Source organism: Macaca thibetana, chromosome 1, assembly GCF_024542745.1.
Source record: "Macaca thibetana thibetana isolate TM-01 chromosome 1, ASM2454274v1, whole genome shotgun sequence".
Taxonomy (NCBI): Eukaryota; Metazoa; Chordata; class Mammalia; order Primates; family Cercopithecidae; genus Macaca; species Macaca thibetana.
Window position 1 is genome coordinate 109,427,754 of NC_065578.1, and position 26,792 is coordinate 109,454,545.

A 26,792-nucleotide genomic window follows, 5' to 3' on the forward strand; every position below is an offset into this window, starting at 1 on the left:
CGCACCACTACCCCTGGCAATTTTTTTTTTTTTTGTATTTTTAGTAGAGACAGGGTTTCACTGTGTTAGCCAGGATGGTCTCGATCTCCTGACCTCGTGATCGCCCGCCTCGGTCTCCCAAAGTGCTGAGATTTCAGGCGTAAGCCACCCCGCCCGGACTTTGAAGACATTTTATAATGTCCTCCAGAAGGAATTGTTCTGGGTTGTGGCCCTGAGGGTACTTGTCTTGGATCCAGGCCTTTCTTCCCTGCTGTCTTGTGGCGTGGTTCTCCACTGCAACCACCAGATGGCGCGTTGCTCATGTGATCTGGTTGTCAGGGTCTCCTGCCAAGAAAAGATAATAAAATACAGGTCTGAAATTCTTTCTCTGAAACCCCTATATTTTGAAATTGAGAATTTCCCAGGTGTTTAGGAAATAGATAAAGACACAGTATATTACATAATACTTTGACTTAATCTTTTTTTTAGTTTTCAGTTTAGAGACAGGGTCTTGCTCTTTCTCCCAGGCTGGAGTGCAATGGCAGGATCATACCTCATTGCAGCCCAGAACTCCTGGTCTCAAGCGATTCTCTCACCTCAGACTCCTGAGCAGCTGGGATGACAGGCACACCACAATGCCTCTAATTTTATAATTTTTTTGTAGAGATCAGGTCTCGCTATGTTGCCCAGGCTGGTCTTAAACTCATGATCTCAAGTGATCTTTCCACTTTGGCCTACCAAAGTGCTATGATTACAGGCATAAGCTACCATGACCAGCCTTGACGTAGTCTTTTGACTAATTCATGTTGTATGTAAGAAAGCTGAGATGTTATAAATTAATCTGACCTGAGACAGAGTGAAGCTGGCTGGTCCCTTTGGAAGACAGAATTAACTATTAGTTATTTGCCTTATTAATTAACCAAAACATTATTAATATTATCCTCTTCTGATAGCCATTAATGGAGAGAACTCCATGTGACACAGTAACCAGAGGGTAAGACCAGACCCATAAATGTTTTATATGCTATATAGATTACTTTAATATTGAGCATTTCAGTGACTAGCAATGTATTGTCCAGGGCTAGGATGGAAATTGCTAGAAACAGGCTCACTCTGCCTCCCAGCATATACTTAGGTATCAATGAATGTGAAACATGTTACCGAGTACCTGACACGCTGTAGGCACAGAATACATGCCAATTTCCTTCTACAGAGCCCACCTGGAGCAGCCACTATATTCCTGCAGCTCCTGCAATACTAGAATGGCTCAAATATGAAATTTCTTCCTCCAGTCTCTTGAACAATGACTGCTTGTGGTGAAGGAAGGGCTTCTCACCTTGGTTATCACCTCTTGGTAATAATTCTCCTTTATTAAAACAAACAAACAAAAACAAATAATGCTTTATAGTTTTCTTTTTTCTTTTCTTTTTTTTTTTTGGAGGCACAGTCTTCCTCTGTCACCCAGGTTGGAGTGCAGTGGTGCAGTCTCGGTTCACTGCAGCCTCTGCCTCCCAGGTTCAAGCTATTTTCCTGCCTCAGCCTCCTGAGTAGCTGGGATTTCAGGCGCCTGCCACCATGGCTCAAAATGTTACAGGAAAGAGTCTCAATCCAGACCCCAAGAGAGGGCTCTTAGATCTCTCACAAGAAAGAATTCAGGGCGAGTCCATAGCGTAATGTGAAAGCAAGTTTATTATGAAAGTCAAAGTATAAAAGAATGGCTGCTCCATAGGCAGAGCAGCCCCAAGGGCTGCTGGTTGCCCATTTTTATGCTTATTTCTTGATTATATGCTAAACAAGGGGTGGGTTATTCATGCCTCCCCTTTGTAGACCATCTGGGATAACTTCCTGGTGTTGCCATGGCATTTGTAAACTGTCTTGGTGCTGGTGGGAGTGTAAAAGCGAGGAGGACTAGCTGTCACTCTCATCGCCATGTTGATTTTGGTGGGTTTGGGCCGGCTTCTTTACTGCAAACTGTTTTATCAGCAGGATCTTTATGACGTGTATCTTGTGCTGACCTCTATCTCATCCTGTGACTAAGAATGCCCTAATCTCCTGGGAATGCAGCCCAGTAGGTCTCAGCCTCGTTTTACCCAGCCCCTATTCAAGATGGAGTTGCCCTGGTTCACACACCTCCGACAAAAAGGCAAGTGGGATTATTCTCATTTTACAGATGGGGAAGGAAAAAAGAGAAATGCATGAAGACACTTTACAACTTCTACTCTCTACTGGGTTGTGCTTCTCTCAAAGTTTCCTAGCAAGTTGGAGTAGTGAGCTCTCCAGCTGTGCTTCTGCTCCTTCACATTTGGGATTCTTTTTCCTTCCAGATCTGTATACTCTGTCTTATGCATGCCCCATTCCATTAGTTAGCCATTTCTTTTTCAAAAATTTTTAAATTTGATTTTTTTTTTTGGCGGGGGGTGGGGTACAGATAGGGTCTCGCTCTGTTGCCCAGGCTGGTCTCAAATTCCTGGGCTCAAACGATCCTCCCACTTCAACTTCTCAAAGTGCTGAGCTTACAGGCGTGAGCCATGTGCCTGGCCTCTCAAAGTTAACCATTTTCGTATTGGCTAGTTCTCAAATTAGGTTAATCGCAGCTTTACACTATTGAAAACACCATTGCCTGGAATATTATTGTACACCTATCTTTATTTAAATCTGATTATTTCCTTAGAATCTATTACTAGAAGTGGAATTATTGAACCAAAACCTTCCCTGTTCTAAATTTAGCTGAAACATGTTTTTCCCCAGGTGACACAGCTTATGATAGGCACAGGAAGATAGATAGGAGGAACTAGCAGTGTGGTAGTTTTGGATTATTTATTAATTTACAACAAAGACTTTTTAAGCACCTACTAGGTTGGACCTCAGGGGAAATCCCTGGAGAGTTGTATCACAGGGACTTTCTGGACTTGAGCCTGGGGTGTAGAGCAGGCAATATGTAAAGCTGGAGAGACAAAGATAGATAAAATGCCTTTAAGGATTTCACAGTATAACAACAGATAATGGTAAGAGCTATTATCACACAACACTTCTAAGATGTCTGATGAGTATCTCGAACTTGATGTGTCCAAAACTGAAGTCTTGATCTTTCCTCTAAACCTGTTTTTCTTACTCTTGGGCTTACTTACTTATTAAAGTGATACAGCCATCCACTCAGTTGCCCAAACCTAGATCTAGGGGGTCATTGTTTATTCCCCCCACCCAGCTGATCAGATTCCAGCAAATCCTGTCCCCCTACCTACACAAAATAGAAATATCAACCCAACGCTCCACTCTGGTGCAAGTACCATCATCTCCATCTACATGGTCCCCTAACTTGTCTTGCCTTATCCACTCTTGCAACTCTCCAATCCCTTCTCCAAAAGCAGCCAGATTGAACTTGTAAACATCACACCATAACATCTCCGTGGTTAACACCCTCGAATGGTTTTCCATTTCACTTAGAATAAAATTCAAACTCCTTCCCACTACCTTCAAGGCCCTGCATTCTTCTGGTCCCTGCATTATCATTATATGGCTCTCATCAACTACTATCCCTCCCTTGGCTCACTCAATTCCAGACACTCTAACATCAGGGCTTTTGCATTTAGCCGTTTCCTCTGTCTGTGTGCCCTTCCTGGAACTTTGCAGGGCTTCTCCTCACTTCTTTCAGAACTCTTCTAAAATCACACCCTCAGGCCTTCCCTGGGCAGCATGCTTGTATTACAGCCACATTCTCCGCTTCCACCAACCCGTCCCCCGCCCCACTGCCACCTTTTAACCTCTTAATTTTTGTTTCTTCTAACAAAGATTCTCTTCTTTGGCCAAAACTCTAGTCAGGCTCCTGTTAGTCCTCTGCCTGACTAGGCCTAACCCTTTGGGCTTCCCTTTCTGTCCTTGTTGAATCCAGTTTGTGCAAGAACTCTCCACTCTTGGCGTCCTAGTCCATTTTTTGTTGCTATAACAATACCAAAGAGGGTAATTTATAAAGGAAGGAAAGTTATTTTTTGCAGTTCTGGAGTCTGGGGAGCCTAAAGTCGAGGGGTTGCATCTGGTGAGGGCTTTCTTAAACTGCATGGTAGACAGCCTCTCACGATGAGAGAGCAAGAGCATGTGTGCCAGCTCAGATCACTCGTCTTCTTCTTACAAAGCCACCAGTCCCATCACAGGGGCCCTACCCTGATGATTTTATCTAATCCTAGTTACCCCGTCAAGGCTCCACCTCCAAATACTATCAATATATGAACTTTAGGATTGAGTTTCCAACGTATGGAATTTGGGGGACACAGTCAAACCATAGCACTCGGTATCTGACCACCCTCAACATCTTAGCACCCTGTCCTGCTTTCAGCAATAATCCTGTTAGGTCAGTTTAGCAAGAAACTTCTTATCCTTGATGTTTCTCTTAGTAGTTTTTGTCAGGCCTCTGAGCCCAAGCCAAGCCATCGCATCCCCTGTGACTTGCACATATACGCCCAGATGGCCTGAAGTAACTGAAGAATCACAAAAAACGTGAAAAAGGCCCTGCCCCGCCTTAACTGATGACATTCCACCCCAAAAGAAGTGAAAATGGTCGGTCCTTGCCTTGAGCGATGACATTATCTTGTGCCTGGCTCATCCTGGCTCAAAAAGCTCCCCCACTGAGCACCTTTTGACTCCCACTCCTGCCCGCCAGAGAACCCCCCTTTGACTGCAATTTTCCTTTACCTACCCAAATCCTGTAAAACGGCCCTACCCTTATCTCCCTTCGATGACTCTCTTTTCAGACTCAGCCCGCCTGCACCCAGGTGAAATAAACAGCCATGTTGCTCAGACAAAGCCTGTTTGGTGGTCTCTTCACACGGTTGGGCATGACAGTTTTCCATCCACTGACCCTCATCCTGCTCTTTGGTTATAAATCTCCACTGTTTCTTGTTGGAGTCAGAGTTGAGTCTAATTCCTCTTCTTCACTGCAAGGTCTGGTTGTAGTGGTCCCTGTAACTATCACCATGGGCTCTCTTACACAAAGTCTGCCTTACCATCTTTAATTAGTGCCGTGAACAAATTTTCCTTTAACACTTTTCAGCATTTATTTCTCTATATTTGTCTATTGTTTGTCTGACTCACCAAGCACTGTTATGTACCACGACTGCAGACACTTGTTCCTCATTTTATCCCACTGCTTGGTGCACAGGAGACATTTATCAAATGTTTGTTGAATGATTAGCACTTGTCACAACTGCAACTCTGTGAACTAGGATCCTATCCATTTTGTTCATTACAAAATTCCGCCTAAGCCTTGAACAAGGCTATCAGTGATAAGTGCAAAGCAATTTAGAGGAAGGAGGGGTAACTAAACTGAAGAAGCTCAGGGAAGCCTCACAGATAAAATTACTTCTAAACTGAAACTGAAAGTTAGGAGGAAAACTAAAAAGATCAACAACGGAAGGGCTGCAGACAGTATATCGCGAGGTGTTGGTCAGCCAAGATGGCTTCTGACACTGGCCGCCACACTTAATATGGCGGCCAGGGAAATTTCCTCGAGAAAATCACGCGAGACTTGCATCACGGCGGTTGTCCCCGAGTCAACCTGGGGGTGTGGAGCAGCCAAGATGGAGCCGGCAGCCGGCGGTCCGGGCCCACTGATCGTGAACAACAAGCAGCCCCAGCCTCCGCCACCTCCGCCGCCGGCAACCGCACAGCCACCACCCGGGGCACCGCGGGCCGGCGCGGGCCTCCTTCCTGGGGGCAAAGCCCGGGAGTTCAACCGCAACCAGCGCAAAGACTCGGAGGTCAGGAGCTTCGGGGGGCGAGGCTCGCACCCGGGCGGGCGGCGTCGGGAGTCCCGGGCCCGAAGCCACTGTCGGGACCAGGTTGGGCTTCCCAGAGGGCTCGGTAGAGCCCGGCCGAGAACTGTCAGTATACAGCGAAAGGAGCAGGAAGCGAGGCTCGCAGCTCCTGGGGTCGAGTGCATGAAGCTGGGGTCCTTGCTAGAGCTCCGCCGCCCGGGAGACCTTCCGGGAGCCGGCAACTGCTGGTTTGCTCCCTTGGGCCCCGGCTGTGGGCGTGGCCTCGAGGCCCCAGCCCCTGGGGAAGCCGCCTTCGCGCCAGCTCGGGGCCGAGGAGTCGGGGGTCTGGGTGCACTCCAGGGCGCTGGGCGGCCGCGTCCCCAACCTAGTCATCTCGGGCCTCTGCCCCTGGCACGCGGGCGCCAGCTCCTGGGTCCTGCCGCGTACAGAGGAAGGCGCTTGTGGGCAGGAAAGGTACCGGCGAGGATCTAGAAGGCAGTTAGAGCCGGACCGAGCTAATTATCACTGAGAGTATTGCTGCCGTAGGTTCCGAGAGTAGGAGGAGGAAACATGCCCTGTTCTGACCTGAGCCAGATCAGGCCGTGGGGTTGACAGTGCCTGTGGTGGGTGTTGTGCCCAGTGCGCCTGCTACTGAACTGTTAAAGATGAGAAATAGACATTTTAAGCATCCGTTAGGACCCAGCATTCATTCGTCTCGCCAGTGAGCCGTTCCTGCCGTTCTGGAGATGGCATAGTCTGGAGCTGACTAGTAACCTCACCCCAAGTTAAAGAATTCCTCCCACTACCTCCCTTTGCAGAATTCATGAATGAAGATACTCATGTCACGGCGTTTTAGGGCTTCTTAATCAGCAGGTTCCCAGAGCACTTACTATGCCATCTCCTAGATTGATCAGCAGCCAACCTGATCAGCCAAGTTAATGAGAGGGAATTCCTCACTGTCCAAGCATAAGGTACCAATTCATACCGAAGAGCGATGATACTGTCTTTAGACCTGTGAAATCAGTTCCTCAGAAGCTTTTATTTTTTGTTAGCAAGCCTAAACCCCTGAGAAAACATGTCAACAATTGGCAAGCCCGAAGTAGACGTAATTTGAGCTTGGAGTGAATTCTTTGAAAAAACAATGACACTGACCTTTTAGGAGCCCTTGCATGGTGGGATGATGGACATCAGTGGTAACTACTCAGTTTTTCAAGTGTGGAAGTTTACAAAAGTGGAGGGGGGTGAACCTACCTTCATCATGAGAGGAGTTATTTTGAAAAATGGTTTAAAATTTGTCTGAGTAGCTATGAATGGTCAAATAAATACCCTTTGACGAATTTTAATTTCTCTTTTTACCCTTTAATTTCCACATAGCGGACGGGTCCAGTGGCTCAGGCCTGTAATCCCAGCACTTGGGGAGGCCGAGGCGGGCGGATCACCTGAGGTCAGGAGTTCCAGACCAGCCTGGCCAATGTGGTGAAACCCCATCTCTACTAAAAGTACAAAAATTAGCCAGGCGTGGTGGCAGGAGCCTGAGACAGGAGAATTGCTTGAACCTGGGAGGCGGAGGTTTGCAGTGAGCCGAGATTGCACCATTGCACTCCAGCCTAGGTGACAAGACTGAAACTCTCCCCGTCTCAAAAAAAAAAAAATTTCCACATAGACTGATTACGTGAAAGACCAGTCAAATAGACACATTTAAGCAGAGACCTGTCTAAATCCATTTCTTTAGAGAGGCTGCCGGGCGCGGTGGCTGAAGCCTGTAATCCCAGCACTTTGGGGGGCTGAGACGGGCGGATCACGAGGTCAGGAGATCGAGACCATCCTGGCTAACACAGTGAAACCCCGTCTCTACTAAAAAAATACAAAAAACTAGCCGGGCGTGGTGGCGGGCGCCTGTAGTCCCAGCTACTCAGGAGGCTAAGGCAGGAGAATGGCCTAAACCCGGGAGGCGCAGCTTGCAGTGAGCTGAGATCCGGCCACTGCACTCCAGCCTGGGTGACAGAGCGAGACTCCGTCTCAAAAAAAAAAAAAAAAAAAAAGAGAGGCTGATGCCGTGATCTTTCTTTAGTCATAGCTGAAATCGGTAGTTTGGGAGCCTGATCAGTGAATGCCTGGAGGAGAGGGAGGCTGACATTTGATGAGAGCTCACTGTGTACTACATAATTTTGATTAGTCCTTAAAAATCTTCAGAGTAGATTTTCATCATTGCCATTCAATGAGTGAAGAAACTGAAGCTCAATAACTTGTCAAAGTGTACACTGTGTTGTCTCTGAACACAATGTGGAGTTCTTGTTTGTGGGTATGTTTTTTGTTTTGCTTTGTTTTGTTTTGAGACAGAATCTCCCTCTGTCTCCCAAGCTGGAGTGTAGTGGCGTGATCTTGGCTCACTGCAACCTCTACCTATGGGGCTCAAGTGATTCTCCTGCCTTAGCCTCCCCAGTAGCTGGGACTACAGGCACAACCCACCATGCCTGGCTAATTTTTATGTTTTTATTAGAGATGGGGTTTTACCATGTTGGCCAGGCTGGTTTCAAACTCCTGACCTCAAATGACCCGCCCACCTCAGCCTCCCAAAGTGCTAGAATTACAGGCGTGAGCCACCTCGTCTGGCCATTTGTGGGTATGTCATTTTGTGGCTGGTCTTTGTCTTCCCAGGTAGATTGTAATTAAACCTAAGGACTTTACCTATTTGTTTCTCACTTCTCTCTTCCCAGTACAAGCCTTCCAAGATGGTGTGTTCTCAGTAATCACCTATTTCCAACAGGAAAAAGACTGTCTTTGTCACATTCTCTCTTATATGTGGGAGGGAAGTTGATCTGTTTGGCGGTGGCCTTCTTTGTCAGTTCTCACTGAAATTTGAGACAAAGGCGGGGAAAGCTGAGGGTTTCAATACTCATTTTTGTCTTGAGCTGTTGACAGCTCACTAGCCAGAAAGAAGTTAAGACTTCTGGAATCTTAGCATCACATGGAATGGTCATTTACTGCACAAAATACATAGAAACCTTGTATTTGTTCATTTAACAAATATGTGAGTATAAACCATTCATTCATTCACTTATTTATGCCAAATACTATGCTGGACCTTGTGAAATCATTGGTAAGCTAAATGGATGATGTTCTTGTTCTCAGGGAACTTGCAGTCTTGTGGAAAGGCAGACACTAAACACATCCTATAATGATAAGTTATGATAAGTGCTCTGAAGGAAAGGTATAGGATACTTGGAGAGGTTTTAGGAAACAAAATGTGAAAAAACATCAGAAAAGTGGAGGCACTGGTGTCCTGTAACAACAGCATCTCGAAGCATGTGTTTCTTTGACAAACAGCATGATCCTTTTTCCTAAAGCTCTCTCCTCTTGTCAGCAGGGCTATTCGGAGTCACCAGACCTGGAGTTTGAGTATGCTGACACAGACAAGTGGGCTGCAGAGCTCTCGGGTAAGGCAGGGACCTTTGTGTTATTTGGGGGTAGTTTTTTCCTTATTGGTCTTTAAGAAAATTAAGAATGAATATCATTTAGGGCTTCATTGCTTTCCCTAGTTAGTTCTATCAGATATATGTGTGTGTATATATATGTGTATATGTGTATATATGTAAATATAGTGCATATATGTATACGTATATATGTGTGTATATATGCATATATGTGTGTATATGTGTATATATGTGTATATATGTATGTGTGTATATGTATATGTGTATGTATATATGTATATATATGACATGTTAGTTATTTGATTCAAGCCTTATGTATCTTATAACTTTGTGTTGTCCTTTACTTTTATGAAGCTGACTAGAGCCCAGTCCCATTGTGAGACAGTGATGTTCCTTGGCTATCCACTGTGACCCTGATAGTGGTCTCTCCTCCAGCAATGGGTCATGAGGGATGCCTGCATCTGTGCCCATCTGCTGCTGCCACTGCCACTCTCATGTAATGCGAGGTCGGTGTAAGCTGCTTCTCCAGCCTCTGTAATACATGTCCTGATCAAGAGGTAGCAGCCACTTGAGAGGCGCATCCCAGGTGGCCGTCAGCCCTGGCATGGCATGGTGGGATGGATGCACATCGGACAGGAAGTGTCCAGATGGCATTCTGGCACTCTGGTTCTCTCTATTGTGCACATTAGAGAACTAAGATCCCCTTCATAATTAGAGAGCTTATTCCAGGAGTCACTATGACTCAGGGCCAGAGTTGAGAGTGGAAGCAAATGCCTTGCCTTCTCTGCACATGTGAGACTTGGTGTGCAATGCAGACATGGAACCAATGGTGATGAGACTTTGTTCCAACAGAGCTTTACAGCTACACGGAAGGGCCAGAATTCCTGATGAATCGAAAATGCTTTGAGGAGGACTTCCGGATCCATGGTGAGATGATTTCCCCCACTTCTTGCTTCCTTTGCCCTGCATGATGAGAGCTGCAGGTTTCTTTTAGGCATCTGAATGACCTGAGTCATCCTTGAACGGCCTGAGAAGCCTGCTGAACCCTGATGGTTCAAAGCCAGATACATGTAGAGTGGGCTTGTGGCACATCCGTGGGGGCTTTTCAGAATGTGCAGATTGGGGGAGAAAAAAAAATTCATGTGATTAAAATTGCGCCCAAAATACCAGCGTTTCAGTTTGGAAATCAAATTCATAGGGCAGCAGTATGATCTTACCACTTACATAGGGGGTAACTTGTCTTTCTGGTCCTATGGCAGTCCTGAAATTGGTGAGTTAACATGGGTCCATGCCATTGTGAATATTTTTCTAGGCTCGGGTGTAACTGGTTTCTTGCCCTGCAGTGACAGACAAGAAGTGGACTGAGCTGGACACCAACCAGCACCGGACCCATGCCATGAGGCTCCTGGATGGCTTGGAAGTCACTGCCAGGGAGAAGAGACTTAAGGTGGCTCGAGCAATTCTCTATGTTGCTCAAGGTATTGAGTGGACCTCCCCAGGATTCCCTAGCACCTCTGCCCACTCAGATGCAGGGAGGGGCTCAGTGAACTGAACCCTGTGTTGCAGGCACGTTTGGGGAGTGCAGCTCGGAGGCAGAGGTGCAGTCCTGGATGCGCTACAACATCTTCCTCCTCCTGGAGGTGGGCACGTTCAATGCTCTGGTGGAGCTTCTGAACATGGAAATAGAGTGAGCATTTTTGAGAGGCTGAGTAGGGAATGGGAGGCTGGGGTGGAAGGGGGACACAGCTTGCAGAACTAACTGGCTTTGAGAGGGTTAAATGGGCCACATGGGGCAGAAAGTCTGGTCCCAGGCTGTGTTCTGACCACCTGGGTTGAATAATGGAGTTGGTCACTTACACCTTGAAGATTAATGGAGACTAATGACAGGTCCCTGCAGCTCCCTGATGCCAGAATTTTTACACCAGACAGGGTAGGCCCTACCCCGGCTTTGCGGGGCTGCTGCTCAGAAGGAGACTCCTCACTTTGAGCTCTCTTTTGAACCTGTAGACTCTGCTGTGTTCGCCCTGCAGTTCCCCGCTTGGCAGGAGGCCAGGCACAAGACTGACACATGGGCTCAACCAGTGCCTGGCCTTGCCTGTGTCACCTTTGTCCAGTGGACAGGTCAGCTGCTGCTCATCTAAGGATAACGCCATCAATGATAATAGCTAAGACCACTCACTGAGTGCCTATGTGTCCCGGGCATTGTTCTCAGGATATTACAGGTGCTAATTCATGTTAAGGATATAGGTACTGCTATCATCCCCATTTTACAGATGAGGAAACTAAGGCACAGTTAGAGCCAGGATTCAAACTGTGGCAGTCCAGTGCACGACTGGGTTTTTTTTGCTTGTTTGTCTTTTGTTTTTTGTTTTTTGGGGTTTTTTTTGAGAGTCTTGTTCTGTTGCCCAGGCTGGAGTGCAATGGCGCGAACTTGGCTCACTGCAACCTCCACCTCCTGGCTTCAAGCAATTCAAGCAATTCTCCGGCCTCGGCCTCCTGAGTAGCTGGGATTACAGGTGCCCGCCACCACACCCGGCTAATTTTTGTATTTTTAGTAGAGATGGGGTTTCGCCATGTTGGCCAGGCTGGTCTCAAACTCTTGACCTCAGGTGATCCACCCGCCTCGGCTTCCCAAATGGTGTTGGGATTACAGGCGTGAGCCACCGTGCCCAGCCATGGCCTGGGTTCTTAGCCATCGTATCCTGTGGCTTCTTGTGCAGTCCAAGCATGTATCACAGGATTTTGTGTCCCCATTGGTCAGTACTTGTCAGGGACATCACTTATCTTCCTTCTTGGAGGAAGATGCTGACTCTCAAAATCTCCTGCAGCAACAGTGCCGCCTGCAGCAGTGCTGTGAGGAAGCCCGCCATCTCCCTGGCTGACAGCACAGACCTCAGGTGAGGCGAGCAGCAAGCCTGGGCTTCCGAGCATTAGTCAGAGATGAGATCAGAGCAGGGTGTGGGAGGCTGTCTGTGGGTGTCCTTGCTGTGTGTGCTTCTGTACACATCATCTGCACGTTTGATGGGCCCACTGTGAATGCTTAGTAGGAACTGCTGAGGGCTCATCCTAGGTGGGGCTCTGGGTTGAGACTCCCAAAGGCAATCCAGGGTCAGGTGACTTAGAGCCACAGCTAAGTGTGGGCCTCCTACTCACACTGTTACTCAGGACCCAGTTGTGGGTGTTTTGTATTTGGGTGAAACACTTGATAATGTTCCCAGGGCTCCCGCCGCCTGTGTACACAGCTTGATCCTCATCTTCACTGGGTTAGACCCGACAGCTTCCTAATGTTTCATAGCTGCCCAGGAGCTCACAGCAACTGCTGAACACCAAGATCACCCTTCAGTTTTTGAAGGTTGAAATCTGGCTCTTTTTATGAATTTGGAAGTTTTTAGACTAGGTGGTTGTAGTGTTCCCTCCTAGGTGTTAGGATCCCTGGGTGTCACCTCTCAGCTCCTGCTTTCCACTTCCTCATCAAAAACCCTGTTTTTGTTCTCGCTGTGACCCCGTTCTGCTTTGACCCTATAGCTCACTACCATCTCTGGTGCTTTTCTTTTCAGGAAGCTTAGGGCGGTAAATGCTTTTGGCCATTCTTGTTCATATTCATTTATTCAGCTACCATTTATTAATATTTTTTTTTTTTTTTTTTTTTTTTTTTGAGACGGAGTCTCGCTCTGTCGCCCAGGCTGGAGTGCAGTGGCCGGATCTCAGCTCACTGCAAGCTCCGCCTCCCGGGTTCACGCCATTCTCCGGCCTCAGCCTCCCGAGTAGCTGGGACTACAGGCGCCTGCCACCTCGCCCGGCTAGTTTTTTGTATTTCTTAGTAGAGACGGGGTTTCACCGTGTTAGCCAGGATGGTCTCGATCTCCTGACCTCGTGATCCGCCCGTCTCGGCCTCCCAAAGTGCTGGGACTACAGGCTTGAGCCACCGCGCCCGGCCACCATTTATTAATATTAAGCCCCTGCTTTGTGTAAGCACTTTGTTAGACACTAGGGTGCTCCTTCGACCCCCCCACCGCCCTACTTCATTGTGAGCTGGCTCTTGTCCTCAGGGTCCTGCTCAACATCATGTACCTGATAGTGGAGACCGTTCACCAGGAGTGTGAGGGTGACAAGGCTGAGTGGAGGACCATGCGGCAGACCTTCAGAGCCGAACTGGGTAGGACCCTGGGGATCCTCTCTAGAGGCCCTGCCTGGAAGCTGAGGTGGAAGGCTTTGGGAGGGTCCTGATACCTTTGTGTCACCTCCAGGCTCCCCGCTGTACAACAGTGAGCCGTTTGCCATCATGCTGTTTGGGATGGTGACCAAATTTTGCAGTGGTCACGCCCCTCACTTCCCCATGAAGAAAGTTCTCTTGCTGCTCTGGAAGACAGTATTGGTGAGCACCTACTTGGAGGAGAACTCAGGTGCTAGGGGATGGGCAGTAAGGAGACTGTTCCTTGAATATCCTTTTGAATATTGAATTATGTGACTATAAAACTGCTTTGGTAAAAAAAAAAAATATTTAAAAAGCGCTAAAAGGAGATGACAAAGTAAGTGCCACTATTGTCCCTTTGTAGCCAATGAGGACATAGGCCTTGAGTCAGAACAGACTGTTGGCTCCCTGACTCCTGGAAGATGTTTTCTGTCATAGAACAGCTCTCCCCCAGACAAGCTGCCTCTCAGCAAGCAGCTCTGGACCTGGAGTTTGTAAAGGGATTTAAGGCAAAGTTAAAGCTGGTGTAATTGGGGCCCTGGTAGGATGTCACTTGAAGGGGCAAGCGTGAGCCCTGAGCCAGCCTCCATTTTCTTCAGGGTATGGTGTCAACCCGACTCTGTGTCTAGGTAGGGAGGGACTGGGTGCCAGCATGGGCCGTCCAGCACACTGGGCTTTGGAGCATTGTTAGCAGCCAGGCCATGCCGGAGGCCTTCCCAGGAGGAGTGGCATGGGGGAGGCAGTGGAGGTGGGTTGGGCCTCTGTTACACTGGGGCTCATCCTTCCTTTCAGAATGGGTCAGCTCTGGAGCCAGGGCTCAGTAAGTGTAGGATTTCTTGAGTCATTGACGCATTTTTATCTTGGCCACACATCCTATTCTTCACAAAGCCTTGCTAAGGCCAGAGAGGAAAGCTGAACTGCTCAGAAACAGCAAAACTAAGCAATCTAAAATTGCTGCATGGTGCTGGGGTTTCTGTTTCTTGGGAGATGTTTAGATGAAGCTTTTTTTTTTCTTTTAAATGTGAGCAACCAACTGTATTTCCAGTTTGACTTGGAAAGACTCGCATGTACAACTCGTGAAACATGAGTCTCACCAACTTTTCTAGGAACTTGCAGGGTTAGGCTCTTTGCTTTTTAAATGAAGAGTATGTCATAGGTGCAGAGTTAGTGTATCTGCACTAGGGTCAGTCAGCCTGCATCTCTACTCTTTCCTTGTTCCTTTTTCTCCTTTCCCTTGCGGATGTCGCAGAATTCTCCTCGGGAGTGGCTTCAGTCCGTTGTTCAGGGGTTGCCTGGGTCTCTATAAAGACGTGGGTCATGATGTGATGGGTGCTTCTGAGCCCAACACAATGGTCAGGGACCAGCCCTGTGGACACGTTGACTCTGGCTCTGCTTCCCTGTCTGTAATGCAGTGCACGCTGGGCGGCTTTGAGGAGCTGCAGAGCATGAAGGCTGAGAAGCGCAGCATCCTGGGCCTCCCCCCACTTCCTGAGGACAGCATCAAAGTGATTCGCAACATGAGGGCAGCCTCTCCACCAGCATCTGCTTCAGACTTGATTGAGCAGCAGCAGAAACGGGGCCGCCGAGAGCACAAGGTGAGGGTGACAGAGGTCCCTGTGACTCCTGAGGGCCCTCAAGGTGTATGCTTGCAGCAGCACAGTCCTTGGAGGAGCAGGGCTGCTGGAAATGATCTCTGATCAACCAGTCAGAATCATGCCTCCACGGCAAGGACACTTTGTCCCCAGCTCTGGTCCAGTTTATGGTGGGTGCTCAGCACGTGGTGCTTTTGAGGGACTGGAGCAAGAAGTACTTGATGGTTTGGCCCCCGTCTTGACTCCCCCTCTGGTTTTTCCACTGTTCCTGCCTCTACCTGACACCCCTGTGCGCTGTGTCTCCTCCAGCCGCACTTCCCTAGTCTGCATCCTCAATTGGCTCTTGTCTCATCTTGCTTCCCTGGTTTCAGGCTCTGATAAAGCAGGACAACCTAGATGCCTTCAACGAGCGGGATCCCTACAAGGCTGATGACTCTCGAGAAGAGGAAGAGGAGAATGATGATGACAACAGTCTGGAGGGGGAGACGTTCCCCCTGGAACGAGATGAAGTGATGCCTCCCCCACTACAGCACCCACAGACTGACAGGCTGACCTGCCCCAAAGGGCTCCCCTGGGCTCCCAAGGTCAGGTGAGTCTCAGACCTCCAGAGCACTCATAGCTCCTGAGGCCAGAGCCCTCACACCCTCAGGCCTGCCGCCCGGCCTGCGTCACCGTGTGTGGTCCTCTGCAGGGCAGGCTGACCGTGGCTCTGGGATGAGGCTCTCTTAAAGCGCCTGGTGCTGTCCTGAGGGTCTCAGGGAGGCTAGCGTTGCTGGTCTCACACAACATGGCCCCCATGTGGCTACTGAGTCAGTAATTGGAGTTAGCTCTTGGTTAGACGTGCTAGTGAAAGGGGATAGGAAACAAATAAAAACAAAAGCATTTAAGCAAACATGTCCCCACCCCTCCCGGGGTTGTATATGATTTTTAAGGGAAAAATGATAGATTAAGGAAGAGTTTCTTTAGAGCCATAATGAAAATGTTTGAGATATATGTGGGTACATCGATGGATGGGAAGGTACCTGGAGATATATAAATGGTGTCTGTTTGATAGGCAGCAACTTAAGAAATAGATGAACATGTGAGAGGATATAGAAGTCACTTTCTTGATCCAGGTAAAGCCTCAGTTTTCAGTGATCTGTGAAGGGAATGCAAAACAGATCATCAGAAAATGCAAGGTATGCTGATTGTTTGGGATAGGAAAATGTGACCTACATGAAAAATCAGTAGCCTGTAGCTTTAATTGTTTAACAAAGTTTTAGTATTTAAGAAAGTCTGTTGACAAACTTGTTCATACTATGTGAATAAAGTATGTTTTTAAGTTTAATGTATCTCTTTAATTTTATGAATAAACTAGTTAACATGTAATATATTTCCAGGTTATTGATCCAGCAAAATTATAAGAAACATTAAAATACTCTGAAAATTTCTATTTTTTCCCTTTTTTGAAAGAGAAAAACAGTTGTGGGAGACTTTTTCTTCTCCTGGCTTCACAGTTTCTGGATGCTCTATGTTTTTGTTAACTGTAACACTTTGAAATAGCATTTGCTAAAAACCTTTTTCTCTCTCTTTTTTTGGGGGATGTGGCAGAGAGAAAGATATTGAGATGTTCCTCGAGTCCAGCCGCAGCAAATTTATAGGTTACACACTAGGCAGGTGAGTAGAAGCCAAGTTCATTTTGCTGTTAGCTCTCCCAGCCTTTGGTGTTTGGGATCCCAGGTGAATTAATGTCGAGGCTCAACACAGGGCCTTCTTTATTCTCCAGTGACACGAACACAGTGGTGGGGCTGCCCAGGCCAATCCACGAAAGCATCAAGACTCTGAAACAGGTGAGTGGCTTTGGGTGAGCATTTGGCTTGTTTGGTCCGAAGTGAGTAAAGTGAAACCAGCCTGTAGGGAGAAGCCTTTTAAGACTGTTGTCTGCCTGCAAGAACCTGGGGTAGAGGCCAGGGTGGACTTTGGAATAACCTTGCAAACAGTCTTTCATAAGTTTTGCTTGTTTTATTATAAGTTTTACTTGTTTTAGCTGAGCTTTTGTTTGGGACTGACTGGAAAGTCTTTAAAGATTGTATTACCTGACCACTGGGCACCAAGGCATACGCCTGTAGTCCCAGCTACTGAAGAGGCTGATGCAGGAGGACTGTTTGAGCACAGGAGATCAAGGCTACAGTGAGCTATGATCATGCTCCTGCACTCTAGCCTGGGCCACAGAGTGAGACCTGGATTCTTTAAAAAAAAAAAAAAAAAAAAAAAAAAAAAGGATTATATTACTTGACAGTTGTTGGAATTCTACAGAGCTCAATAAATAACCCTCCTTTTCCTTGCCCACGTTCTCAGGCAGTTGAAATAGAGGAGTAGGCAGATGGAGATTGTAATGCCAACTTTATAGCTCATAGAGCCGTGGAGAATGAGGCTTAAGAACGCAGCAGTCGTGTCCTAATACATTGTTTCAGAATTAGGCAGAGATACCTACCAGTCCCAGGCAGTGCGGGCAGGAGAAGAGAGCACAGACTCTCAGCAGGCAGACAGGTTCTAAAGGGAAAAGAGAAGGGTGGAGCCAAGGCTGCCCTGTGTCCCCTCCCATACTCTCTGATCAGAGAAGGGAGCAGTGAGTGTCTGGATGGGGCAGAGAGAGATGAGGGGTGTTTGGCAAACCTCTGTCCCTCCACATAGGAGAGAACATTAAGAGTGGGGAAGAAGGTCGAGCGTGGTGCCTCAAGCCTGTAATCCCAGCACTTTGGGAGGCCGAGACGGCAGATCACGAGGTCAGGAGATCGAGACCATCCTGGCTAACACGGTGAAACCCCGTCTCTCCTAAAAAATACAAAAAAACTAGCCGGGCAAGGTGGAAGGCACCTGTAGTCCCAGCTACATGGGAGGCTGAGGCAGGAGAATGGCATAAACCCGGGAGGCAGAGCTTGCAGTGAGCTGAGATCCAGCCACTGCACTTCAGCCTGGGCAACAGAGCAAGACTCCGTCTCAAAAAAAAAAAAAAAAAAAAAGAGTGGGGAAGAGGCATCTCCCCTAACAGCTGTCTGGAGTGAAACTGTTGATATGTTTTGAAATATATTTTTGGAATTGGTAGTACTAAGTGGTCTCTCTGCAGCTAGGCATTTTGAGTATTTGATTTTGCTTTCAGTTTTTCCTCCTGTCACTGTAGCTATCTGAAAGCCTGTTTCCCTCCTTTAATTTACTTTTTTTTATCTACTGTGGGCTTCCTACTCTAGTTGCAAGAGGAAGGGGCCCATTTAGAAAAATATTTTGGGGCCAGGCATGGTGGCTCATGCCTACAATCCCAGCACTTTGAGAGGCCAAGGTGGGTGGATCACCTAAGGTCAGGAGTTCAAGACCAGCCTCACCAACATGGCAAAACCCCATCTCTACTAAAAATACAAAAATTAGCCGGGCATGGTGGTGCACGCCTGTAGTCCCAGCTATTTGGGAGGCTGGGGCAGGAGAATTGCTTGAACCTGGGAGGCGGAGGTTACAGTGAGCCAAGATCATGCCACTGCAGTCCAGTCTGGGCAATAGAGGAAGACTCTATCTCAAAAAAAAAAAAAAAAAAGAAAAGAAAAAGAAAAATGTTTGGGTTTGGGATTTTAGTTAGGGATTTTTGTGGTGACTTATCCTCTTTCAGAAGACTGTTTGAAGACAAATGTGTGGGGCTTTTGCTAGAGTGCAGGGAGTTTGGCCAGAGAATGTTCTCCCCAGCCCTTCTTTTCCCATCTCTCCCTCCAGCACAAGTACACGTCGATTGCAGAGGTCCAGGCGCAGATGGAGGAGGAGTACCTCCGCTCCCCTCTCTCAGGGGTAAGTTGGAGGTCCTCTTCAGCCACCAGAATCCCCAGCTCTTCCCAGGCATTGTGCTGGGATTAGACCACAAGGTTGCCCCAGGCCCTGCCCTCAAAGAACTCCCAGTCCACCTCCCAGTGCAGAGGGTGACATAGGTCTAGTGCAGGGTTAAGAATACAGACTGAGTCAGGAACCTGCCTCTTATGCCTGGATCTACCACTTTGTGGATGACAACTTAAGCCAGTTACTGGGTGTCTCTACGCTTTATTTCCTTGTGTGTGAAATAGGAATAATAATACCTTTATAGGGTTATTATAATAAGAATGAACTGAGTTATTACAAGTAAAATGCTTGGCACATTGTGTTCAGGGTTTGCTGTTATCATTAACATCATTATGTACATCACTGTCTACAGGTTTTCCTCCAGCCAGCTAGCAAGCTGGCTCAGGAGATTGTATTCTGGGCTGGGGTTTTATGCTTGTACCCATTATGTTAAAAGGGAGAAGAAGAAGTTGAGCAAGTCCCTGCAGAAACCCTCTACCAAGGCTTGCTCCCCAGCCTGCCTCAGTATATGGTGAGTGGCGCTTGCAGTGGGACCCTCCCACTACAGTGGCCTTAGAGTGGGCCCTGCCCTCCTCCTGCCACCTGTGGACCAACAGAAGGACTGCTCAGAGCTTAATTTTGGCCCTGGGCTCTCAGACCTGTGTCTGAATGGTCTACTCTTCCCAGATTGCCCTCCTGAAGATCCTGTTGGCTGCAGCACCCACCTCAAAAGCTAAAACAGACTCAATCAACATCCTAGCGGATGTCTTGCCTGAAGAGATGCCGTGAGTATCGTTCTGTGAATGGAGCAGGTGGGGCAGAAGATAGATGGAGAAGGGCAAACGTTTTCCTCTTGTCAGGTTGGTTGTTATTGGCCCAGCTTCTCTACAGGTTAAATGTAGGTATTTTTGACTCAAAAAAAAAAGGAAACTACTAGATTAAAGAGTTTCACTGGTTAGGGAGATGGCTTGGTCCTGTTGGCCTGGATTCTAGTGTAGACTCTGCCACTGAGCGAACTCCTGAGTGAATTGGGGAAAGTAATTTCCTCCTCTGTAAAATGAATGGGGCCACCCTGGACATTGCCCCAAAGCCGCCCTCTCCAAAGCCGCCCTCTCCAGCTGTGATCGGGACACCGGGATAAGGAGGGTTAGCTTGTAGACAGCTTGCCAGCAATAGCTGAACCTGTGCCAGGTATAGAGACGTCCCTTTTCGCCAGTAAGCGGACGCGCAGAATGCTGGCAAATGGCTCAGGGTGATAGAGTGAGATTCTTCAGAGCTCTTCTGCGCTGGGCCCTGTACTCGTTTTTCATGTGAGAGTACAGATTGAGATCATGTTCTACTTTGAGAAGGACCTGGACCTTGACCTGATCTGCCTGCCTGCCTGGGCCGCCAGCCCTGAGTCCAGCTCCTGGGTGGCTGTGGCCCTGAAGTATGGCAGTGATGGCCAGGTGAAGGAGGAGGCAGGAATTGGCTAATACCAGAGGGAGAATCACAGAACACTAGGCCATCATGTGATGATCCTTGAAAAAAAGGTTCTAGAGTCATACTATATATTTGATTCATGGATTTCTCTTATAAGGAGGAATTCCTTTTATAAAGATGTACAGTGAGAAGTCCTGAATTAAGAAACTGATGTAACTCAGTGCTTCCTAAATTTATCTGACTCCAAAACCCTTTTTTCCATGACATGAAATTTGCCAATATCCTGGTATTCCACAGAACACATTTTGGAGAACTCAGGTTAATACGGCAGCAGAAGCTTAGGGGAGATCTTGGAAAGGAGAAGAAGTTCATTTTTAGAGGAAAGGCAGAGAAGCAGACTAAGAATGTATTTGAGGGCATCATGGGGAAGGAATAAATTGTGCCAGGCTACATTGCTTGGGAGGTGGATGGGGGAGCCCTGGGCTGACTTCTGAGATGTCCATGGGGTGAGTGGGGAGGTGGGAGTCTTTGCCCAGGGAGGCTCAGGAGTCCATCTTTTCTGTGGGCACCTAGAAAGGAGGTACTGCACATGCTGGTGGCTTACCCAGGCAATTATGTTTCCAGCACCACAGTGTTGCAGAGCATGAAGCTGGGGGTGGACGTAAACCGCCACAAAGAGGTCATTGTTAAGGCCATTTCTGCTGTCCTGCTGCTGCTGCTCAAGCACTTTAAGTTGAACCATGTCTACCAGGTACCCGCAGGGCTTTCCCTCCTGTCCTGTGGTCTGGGGCCTCGGGCACTACTGCTCCTCCAGCCCACAAGAACGGGGGCCTTGGCCTTTGACCCGCTTGAACTCTGCATGAATGTTCTAAGACATGGCCCTCCAGCCAAGGCCTTTCATCCCTGGAGGAAAGAAGGCAAGGTCCCAAGGGCCACGCCTTTTTTTTTCTTCCCCTGTTGGCTTCAGTTTGAATACATGGCCCAGCACCTGGTGTTTGCCAACTGCATTCCTTTGATCCTAAAGTTCTTCAATCAAAACATCATGTCCTACATCACCGCCAAGAACAGGTGACGAGGGCCAGGGACCGTGAAGGGGCGGGTATGGTCAGACAGCAGAGTTCCCAGCTGGTATTTCCCACTGCCTCCATTTTTCCAGCATCTACGAGCCAGCGCTCTGCAAGGCATCAGGACACAAAGATAAATGAGACATGGCCCCTGCCTGTGGAGAGCCCAGTGTGTCAAATCTGAGTCTAGCTAGTCGTGCCCCAGGTGCCTTGGCCTGTACCTGGGCAGGAGGGTTTTCATCCCGGGATCTAGTACTTTCTTCCCTGTCCCTTTTGTACTTTTTTTTTTGAGGAGACCATGGGCTGCTTGCTCTCTCTAAGGGGCTCGGCCATGTGCCCTGTAATGCCCTGTCTGCTGACTCTTAGCCCCTGCTGTTGGCCTGGTGCCAGCTATAGTTGACATTACTTGCTCGTCAGTGTGATATACCACAGGGCGCTGGCCAGACCCTGTCTCCAGAAAGGCTTGGCATCAATTAGTTGCCCTGAGCAATCTCCTCCCCAGCCCCGCACTGATGGCTATGGGGGAAGCTGTGAGGGTCTCTGCCCCTTACAAGATCAACCAGCTGGCCTCTGGCTACAGGAGTGCCTTACAAGTTCCCTTGTAGCAGATATTTCCTCGTCTTATAGCTGGGGAAACGGGTGGGACAGACCAGGTAGATTCCTACTTCTGCTCCAACAAGTGAGGGAGGAAGGCTGGGAACTGGCTCAGGCACGGCTGCTCCACTAGGCCCTGGGCCTTTGCTCATGGTGGGCACCTGGATCCTCTCCCCTCTGCAGCATTTCTGTCCTGGATTACCCTCACTGCGTGGTGCATGAGCTGCCAGAGCTGACTGCGGAGAGTCTGGTGAGTGGCTGGGCTCTCCTCGGCTGTCCCTTTGGCACCCGGGTTAGTGAGTAGAGAGCCTGCCTACCCCAACACCACAGGAATAGAGGTGTCTCCCACAGGCGAAGTCACTGTGGAATGCCCGGCTTTTAGAGCACTGTAAGTGTACAAAAGGGCCAGGAGGAGGGCTCTTGCAGAGCAGAGAGATTTGGATTTAGGGATTTGTCAGGGAGTGTGATCTTCAGGGGCTGCTGATCCAGAGCTCACCTCGTAGAGGGCTTCTCTCCCTCAACACTGGACTCAGCAGTAGGAGCCCTAGGGCAGCCCAAGGCTGCAGCTCCCAGTATCACGGTTCATGTTTCCTTCAGGAAAAGTCTGGGGAGCCTCCCTCTTCCCCTAGTCCCTGCCAGCTTCTGGGACGGAGTCCTGGGGCTGCTCTGAGAGCAGGGGGTTCCTGGTAGAGGCCTGAAGACCCGGCTCTTCTAAGATCATGTGTGAGGGACTTGTGGAAACTGCTGCACACACTGTAGCCGTGAGGGCTGATTGTTCCTGGGTTTACCCTGCAGGAAGCAGGTGACAGTAACCAGTTTTGCTGGAGGAACCTCTTTTCTTGTATCAATCTGCTTCGGATCTTGAACAAGCTGACAAAGTGGAAGCATTCAAGGACAATGGTAAGTGAGTCAGTGCATTCAGCAGGCTTGGAACTTGGAGCTCAAAGAAGAGTGCTGGGAGCAGGGAGTCCCTAGGGTGGGGCTCACTGTGCCTTCTCACTTAACTTTGCTGTAGCCATATCCTTGCATTTTATGGGCCAGTTCCCAGTTCCTTGATGAGCTTGATGAGTTGAACTGGAAGCTGGAAGAGGCCCAGTCATGCACTAAAACAAATCTACACTTATAGAAGAGCTTTTTCCATGTCATCTTAATCTTGATTGGTTACATAACCAGGGTTCTGAGAATCTTCCTTAACTCTGGGTCTGTGGATGCCTTTGGGGTGGGGAGGTCCTTGAATCCTCTGGTAACTTATGTGTACATGTACACAGGAATGTTTCTGGAAAGAATCCATAGCTTTCTTCAGATTCCAAAGTGACCCTTAGTTAGGGTGACCAACCATCCTGGTTTGCCTGGAACTCTACTGGTTTTAGCATTTGAAGTCCAATGTATTAGGAAACGCTTCAGTCCAAGGGAAACTGGGAAGGTTTGTCACCTTAACTTCCAAAGGGTTAAGCAGCAGCGTGACCAGGGCTGTATGCATTTATTTCTGTCTTCAGCTTGGGCTGCTTGCTTGTTTGCCTTCCCAGATGCTGGTGGTGTTCAAGTCAGCCCCCATCTTGAAGCGGGCCCTAAAGGTGAAACAAGCCATGATGCAGCTCTACGTGCTGAAGCTGCTCAAGGTACAGACCAAATACTTGGGGCGGCAGTGGCGAAAGAGCAACATGAAGACCATGTCTGCCATCTACCAGAAGGTGCGGCATCGGCTCAATGACGACTGGGCATACGGCAACGGTGAGGCTCTGCACTCAGTCACATTTGGGTGGGAGTGTGTCGGGCAAGGTGACATCTTCCACTCCCTGCCCGTGGTGCTCAGGTGCTTCTCTGCCCTGAGCTTCCCACCAAGGAACAGAAAGGAGCCCAGCTTCTGCTTTTGTAGCATCAGGATGGGCACTCTAGGAAGGACTTTGAGAAGCTACCCAGGCTTGGCATCTGCAATCATCCCCATCTCTCCCTGTACCTCCAAGTCATTCCTTTTCTAGAAATTGTCATAACACTATGTCCCCTCTTTTCATCCCCATTTTGGCCACCCAAACTTTTACAGCTCTTGACTGGCTTCCCTGCCTCTAGTTCCTTCCCCTCCATCAGTGTCTTAGATTTCCCTAGTGATCCTTTTTTACTTTAATTTTTTTCAAAGATGGGGCCTGTTTCAAAGATGGGGCTGTGTTGGCCCAGGCTGGAGTGTGGTCTCGGCTCACCATAACATCTGTCTCCTTAGTCTCCCGAGTAGCTGGACCACAGGCACATTCCACTGTGCCCACCTAATTGTATCTTTTTTGTAGAGACAGGGTTTCACCATGTTTCCTAGGGTGTTTTTTTGTTTCCTTTTTTTTTTTTTTTTTTGAGACAGAGATTCTGTCACCCAGGCTGGTTTGCACTGGCACGGTCTCAGCTCACTGCAACCTCCGCCCCCCGAGTTTAAGCAATTCTCCCCCCTCAGCCTCCCAACTAGCTGGGACTACAGCTGGACTCCACCATGTCCAGCTAATTTTTGTATTTTTTGTAGAGATGGGGTTTCACCATGTTAGCCAGGCTGGTCTCGAGTTCCTGGCCTCAAGTGATCCACCCGCCTCGGCCTCCCAAAGTGCTGGGATCACAGGCGTGAGCCACTGTGCCTATCCTTCTCAGGTGGTTCTTGAACTCCTGGGTTCAAGGGATCCACCTGCCTTGGCCTCCCAAAGTGTTGGGATTACAGGCATGAGCCACTGCGCCCGGCACCCTAGTGAATCTTTTCAACATGCAGCTTCTGTGCTGTTACCTCCCTGAGTAAAACCCTTCATTAGCTTCCTCTTTCCCTTAGAATTAGATTCAGACTCAAGCATGAGGCTCCCTCGTCCTTTTTCATTATCCTCCTCTGTAATCTGACCCAGCTTCCTTTTCAACCTCGTTACCTGCTGTCAGTCCAGCCTCCATCATACCCAGAGCTCCAGGCGCAAGGAGTGCTTAGTCCCCTAACATAGCTGTGTGGTTCCCACTGCTAGGCCTCTGCAGACGCTCTTCCTCCACCCGCAGGGTCTCCCCTGCCCGCCTGGGCTGCTCTGTGTGGGTGTGTTGCCACATTGTTGCGTTTCTGGAGTATACCACCATGGCTAAATGACTGTGTCTGTACTCTCAGTGCCTTGTGAATGTGTGCAGGCCCACGGTGGCACACGGTACCTGGTCAGGGAGTTGAGAGAGAATGAGCAAATGAGAGGATTTCCAGGTTCCTCCCTCTGACCCCAGAGAGCTAGGGAGGTTGCCACTTTGAGAGAAATGTGTTGTACACATGGCTCTCCCTCTCTGGGTCTACATAATCTCTACAGTATAAGCCTCTTTGTCGGTACTTCTGTCTTTTCTGCTTGTACTTGACTCTCCTTTGGATCTAGGAAGGAATTCCTAGAGCTCGGAGGTATCCTGCTCCTAGTTGACACTCAATATTCCTGGCCAGGCCCCTGAGCTGCAGTGAGTCCATGGGGAGCTGCTACAGGGCGTGGCTCCTAACTGTGTTCTTCCTGCTTTGTCTCAGATCTTGATGCCCGGCCTTGGGACTTCCAGGCAGAGGAGTGTGCCCTCCGTGCCAACATTGAACGCTTCAACGCCCGGCGCTATGACCGGGCCCACAGCAACCCCGACTTCCTGCCAGTGGACAACTGCCTGCAGAGTGTCCTGGGCCAACGGGTGGACCTCCCTGAGGACTTTCAGATGAACTATGACCTCTGGTTAGAAAGGGAGGTCTTCTCCAAGCCCATTTCCTGGGAAGAGCTGCTGCAGTAAGGCTGTTGGTTAGGGGACTGAAACAGAGAAAGGAGGATCTCAAGGTACCTGCAGGACTGTCCTAGTTCATGGCTGCAGTGCTCCCATTCCCCACCAGGTGGCAGCACAGCCCCACTGTGTCTTCTGCAGTCTGTCCTGGGCTTGGATGAGCCCAGCTTTACCTCCTATTGGTTCCCAGGGTCCAGCTCAGAAGCAGTCATCTCTGCCTGGGATCCATTCTTCCTTTATTTCTCCCACCCTCCTCTCTTGGACATGGTTGGTTTTGGCTCATTTCACAATCAGCCCAAGGCTGGGAAAGCTGGAATGGGATGGGAACCCCTCCACAGCACATCTAAATTTCAGGGGTCATGCTGATGCCTCCTGAGACACACAAATCCTTGCTTTGTCAGCTTGCAAAGGAGGAGAGTTTAGGATTAGGGCCAGGGCCAAAAAAAAATACAACGGTGTCTTGGTTGTGCTCTGGGGCGGGGGTGGGGGGTTTCTGTTGTTATTCCAGCCTCCTGCTATGTTATATGCAGAAGTAATTGCAGAGGCTCCTGCAGCTGCCTCCACACTTTGATTTTGGACAGGGACAAGGTAGGAAGAGAAGCTTCCCTTAACCAGAGGGGCCATTTTTCCTTTTGGCTTTGGAGGGCCTGTAAATACCTATATATAATTCTGTGTGTATTCTCCTGTGTCATGTTGGGGTTTTTAATGTGTTTGTGTATTCTGTTTACATTAAAAATAAGCAAAAATCATTCCCGTTGGCTTGTCTACGGGAAATATGGCCTCTACATGTCTCCTCCAGGTCTAGAAAGTGTTTTTTTCTGCTAGCATTGCTGGTCACTGCTTGTCTTGCCAAGCTGCCTGCCTTTCCCATCCTGGGGGAAGAGAAGAGGGAGTTGGCATTTATCCAGTGTAAATTAACCCCACAGTAATCTGGGATTACTCTCACCCAACTCCAGGGCACTATCAAGGTTACTTTACTGAGACATTGTCCTGCACCCCTGGGTTTGCTGTAATTTCAGTAGGAGCCCCAGGTTTCTCTGGATCACATCACTGAGCTGGCCTCAGCCAAACCAGTGTCAGTGCTAGAGAGGGAGGGGCTAGGTCAAAGCAAGGGGGTCAGCTGCTCTAGGTCCTCCCTGGGGCAGGTGGTTGGGACTGAGCGGAAACTTCAGTACTCAGAGCGTAGGAAGCAGACT

The 26,792-nt window shown here is 48.7% G+C and overlaps 1 protein-coding gene across 1 annotated transcript in view; it reads left to right on the forward strand.

Moving 5' to 3' along the window:
- Positions 1–26,343, forward strand: part of STRIP1 (striatin interacting protein 1) — a 272,900-nt gene extending 246,557 nt beyond the window's left edge. Inside the window, exons 2-22 of the mRNA XM_050745631.1 lie at positions 5,523–5,729; positions 9,094–9,163; positions 10,013–10,087; positions 10,504–10,638; positions 10,727–10,847; positions 11,989–12,057; positions 13,210–13,316; positions 13,408–13,535; positions 14,765–14,947; positions 15,316–15,533; positions 16,535–16,600; positions 16,710–16,773; positions 18,683–18,754; positions 19,236–19,310; positions 19,466–19,563; positions 20,825–20,951; positions 21,168–21,268; positions 22,042–22,108; positions 22,654–22,758; positions 23,385–23,589; positions 25,361–26,343. Of these exons, the coding sequence (XP_050601588.1) occupies positions 5,550–5,729; positions 9,094–9,163; positions 10,013–10,087; positions 10,504–10,638; positions 10,727–10,847; positions 11,989–12,057; positions 13,210–13,316; positions 13,408–13,535; positions 14,765–14,947; positions 15,316–15,533; positions 16,535–16,600; positions 16,710–16,773; positions 18,683–18,754; positions 19,236–19,310; positions 19,466–19,563; positions 20,825–20,951; positions 21,168–21,268; positions 22,042–22,108; positions 22,654–22,758; positions 23,385–23,589; positions 25,361–25,608 (2,514 nt within the window). The 5' untranslated portion in view covers positions 5,523–5,549 and the 3' untranslated portion in view covers positions 25,609–26,343. The remainder of the gene's footprint in view (positions 1–5,522; positions 5,730–9,093; positions 9,164–10,012; positions 10,088–10,503; positions 10,639–10,726; positions 10,848–11,988; positions 12,058–13,209; positions 13,317–13,407; positions 13,536–14,764; positions 14,948–15,315; positions 15,534–16,534; positions 16,601–16,709; positions 16,774–18,682; positions 18,755–19,235; positions 19,311–19,465; positions 19,564–20,824; positions 20,952–21,167; positions 21,269–22,041; positions 22,109–22,653; positions 22,759–23,384; positions 23,590–25,360) is intronic.
- Positions 26,344–26,792: the final 449 nt, after the last annotated feature.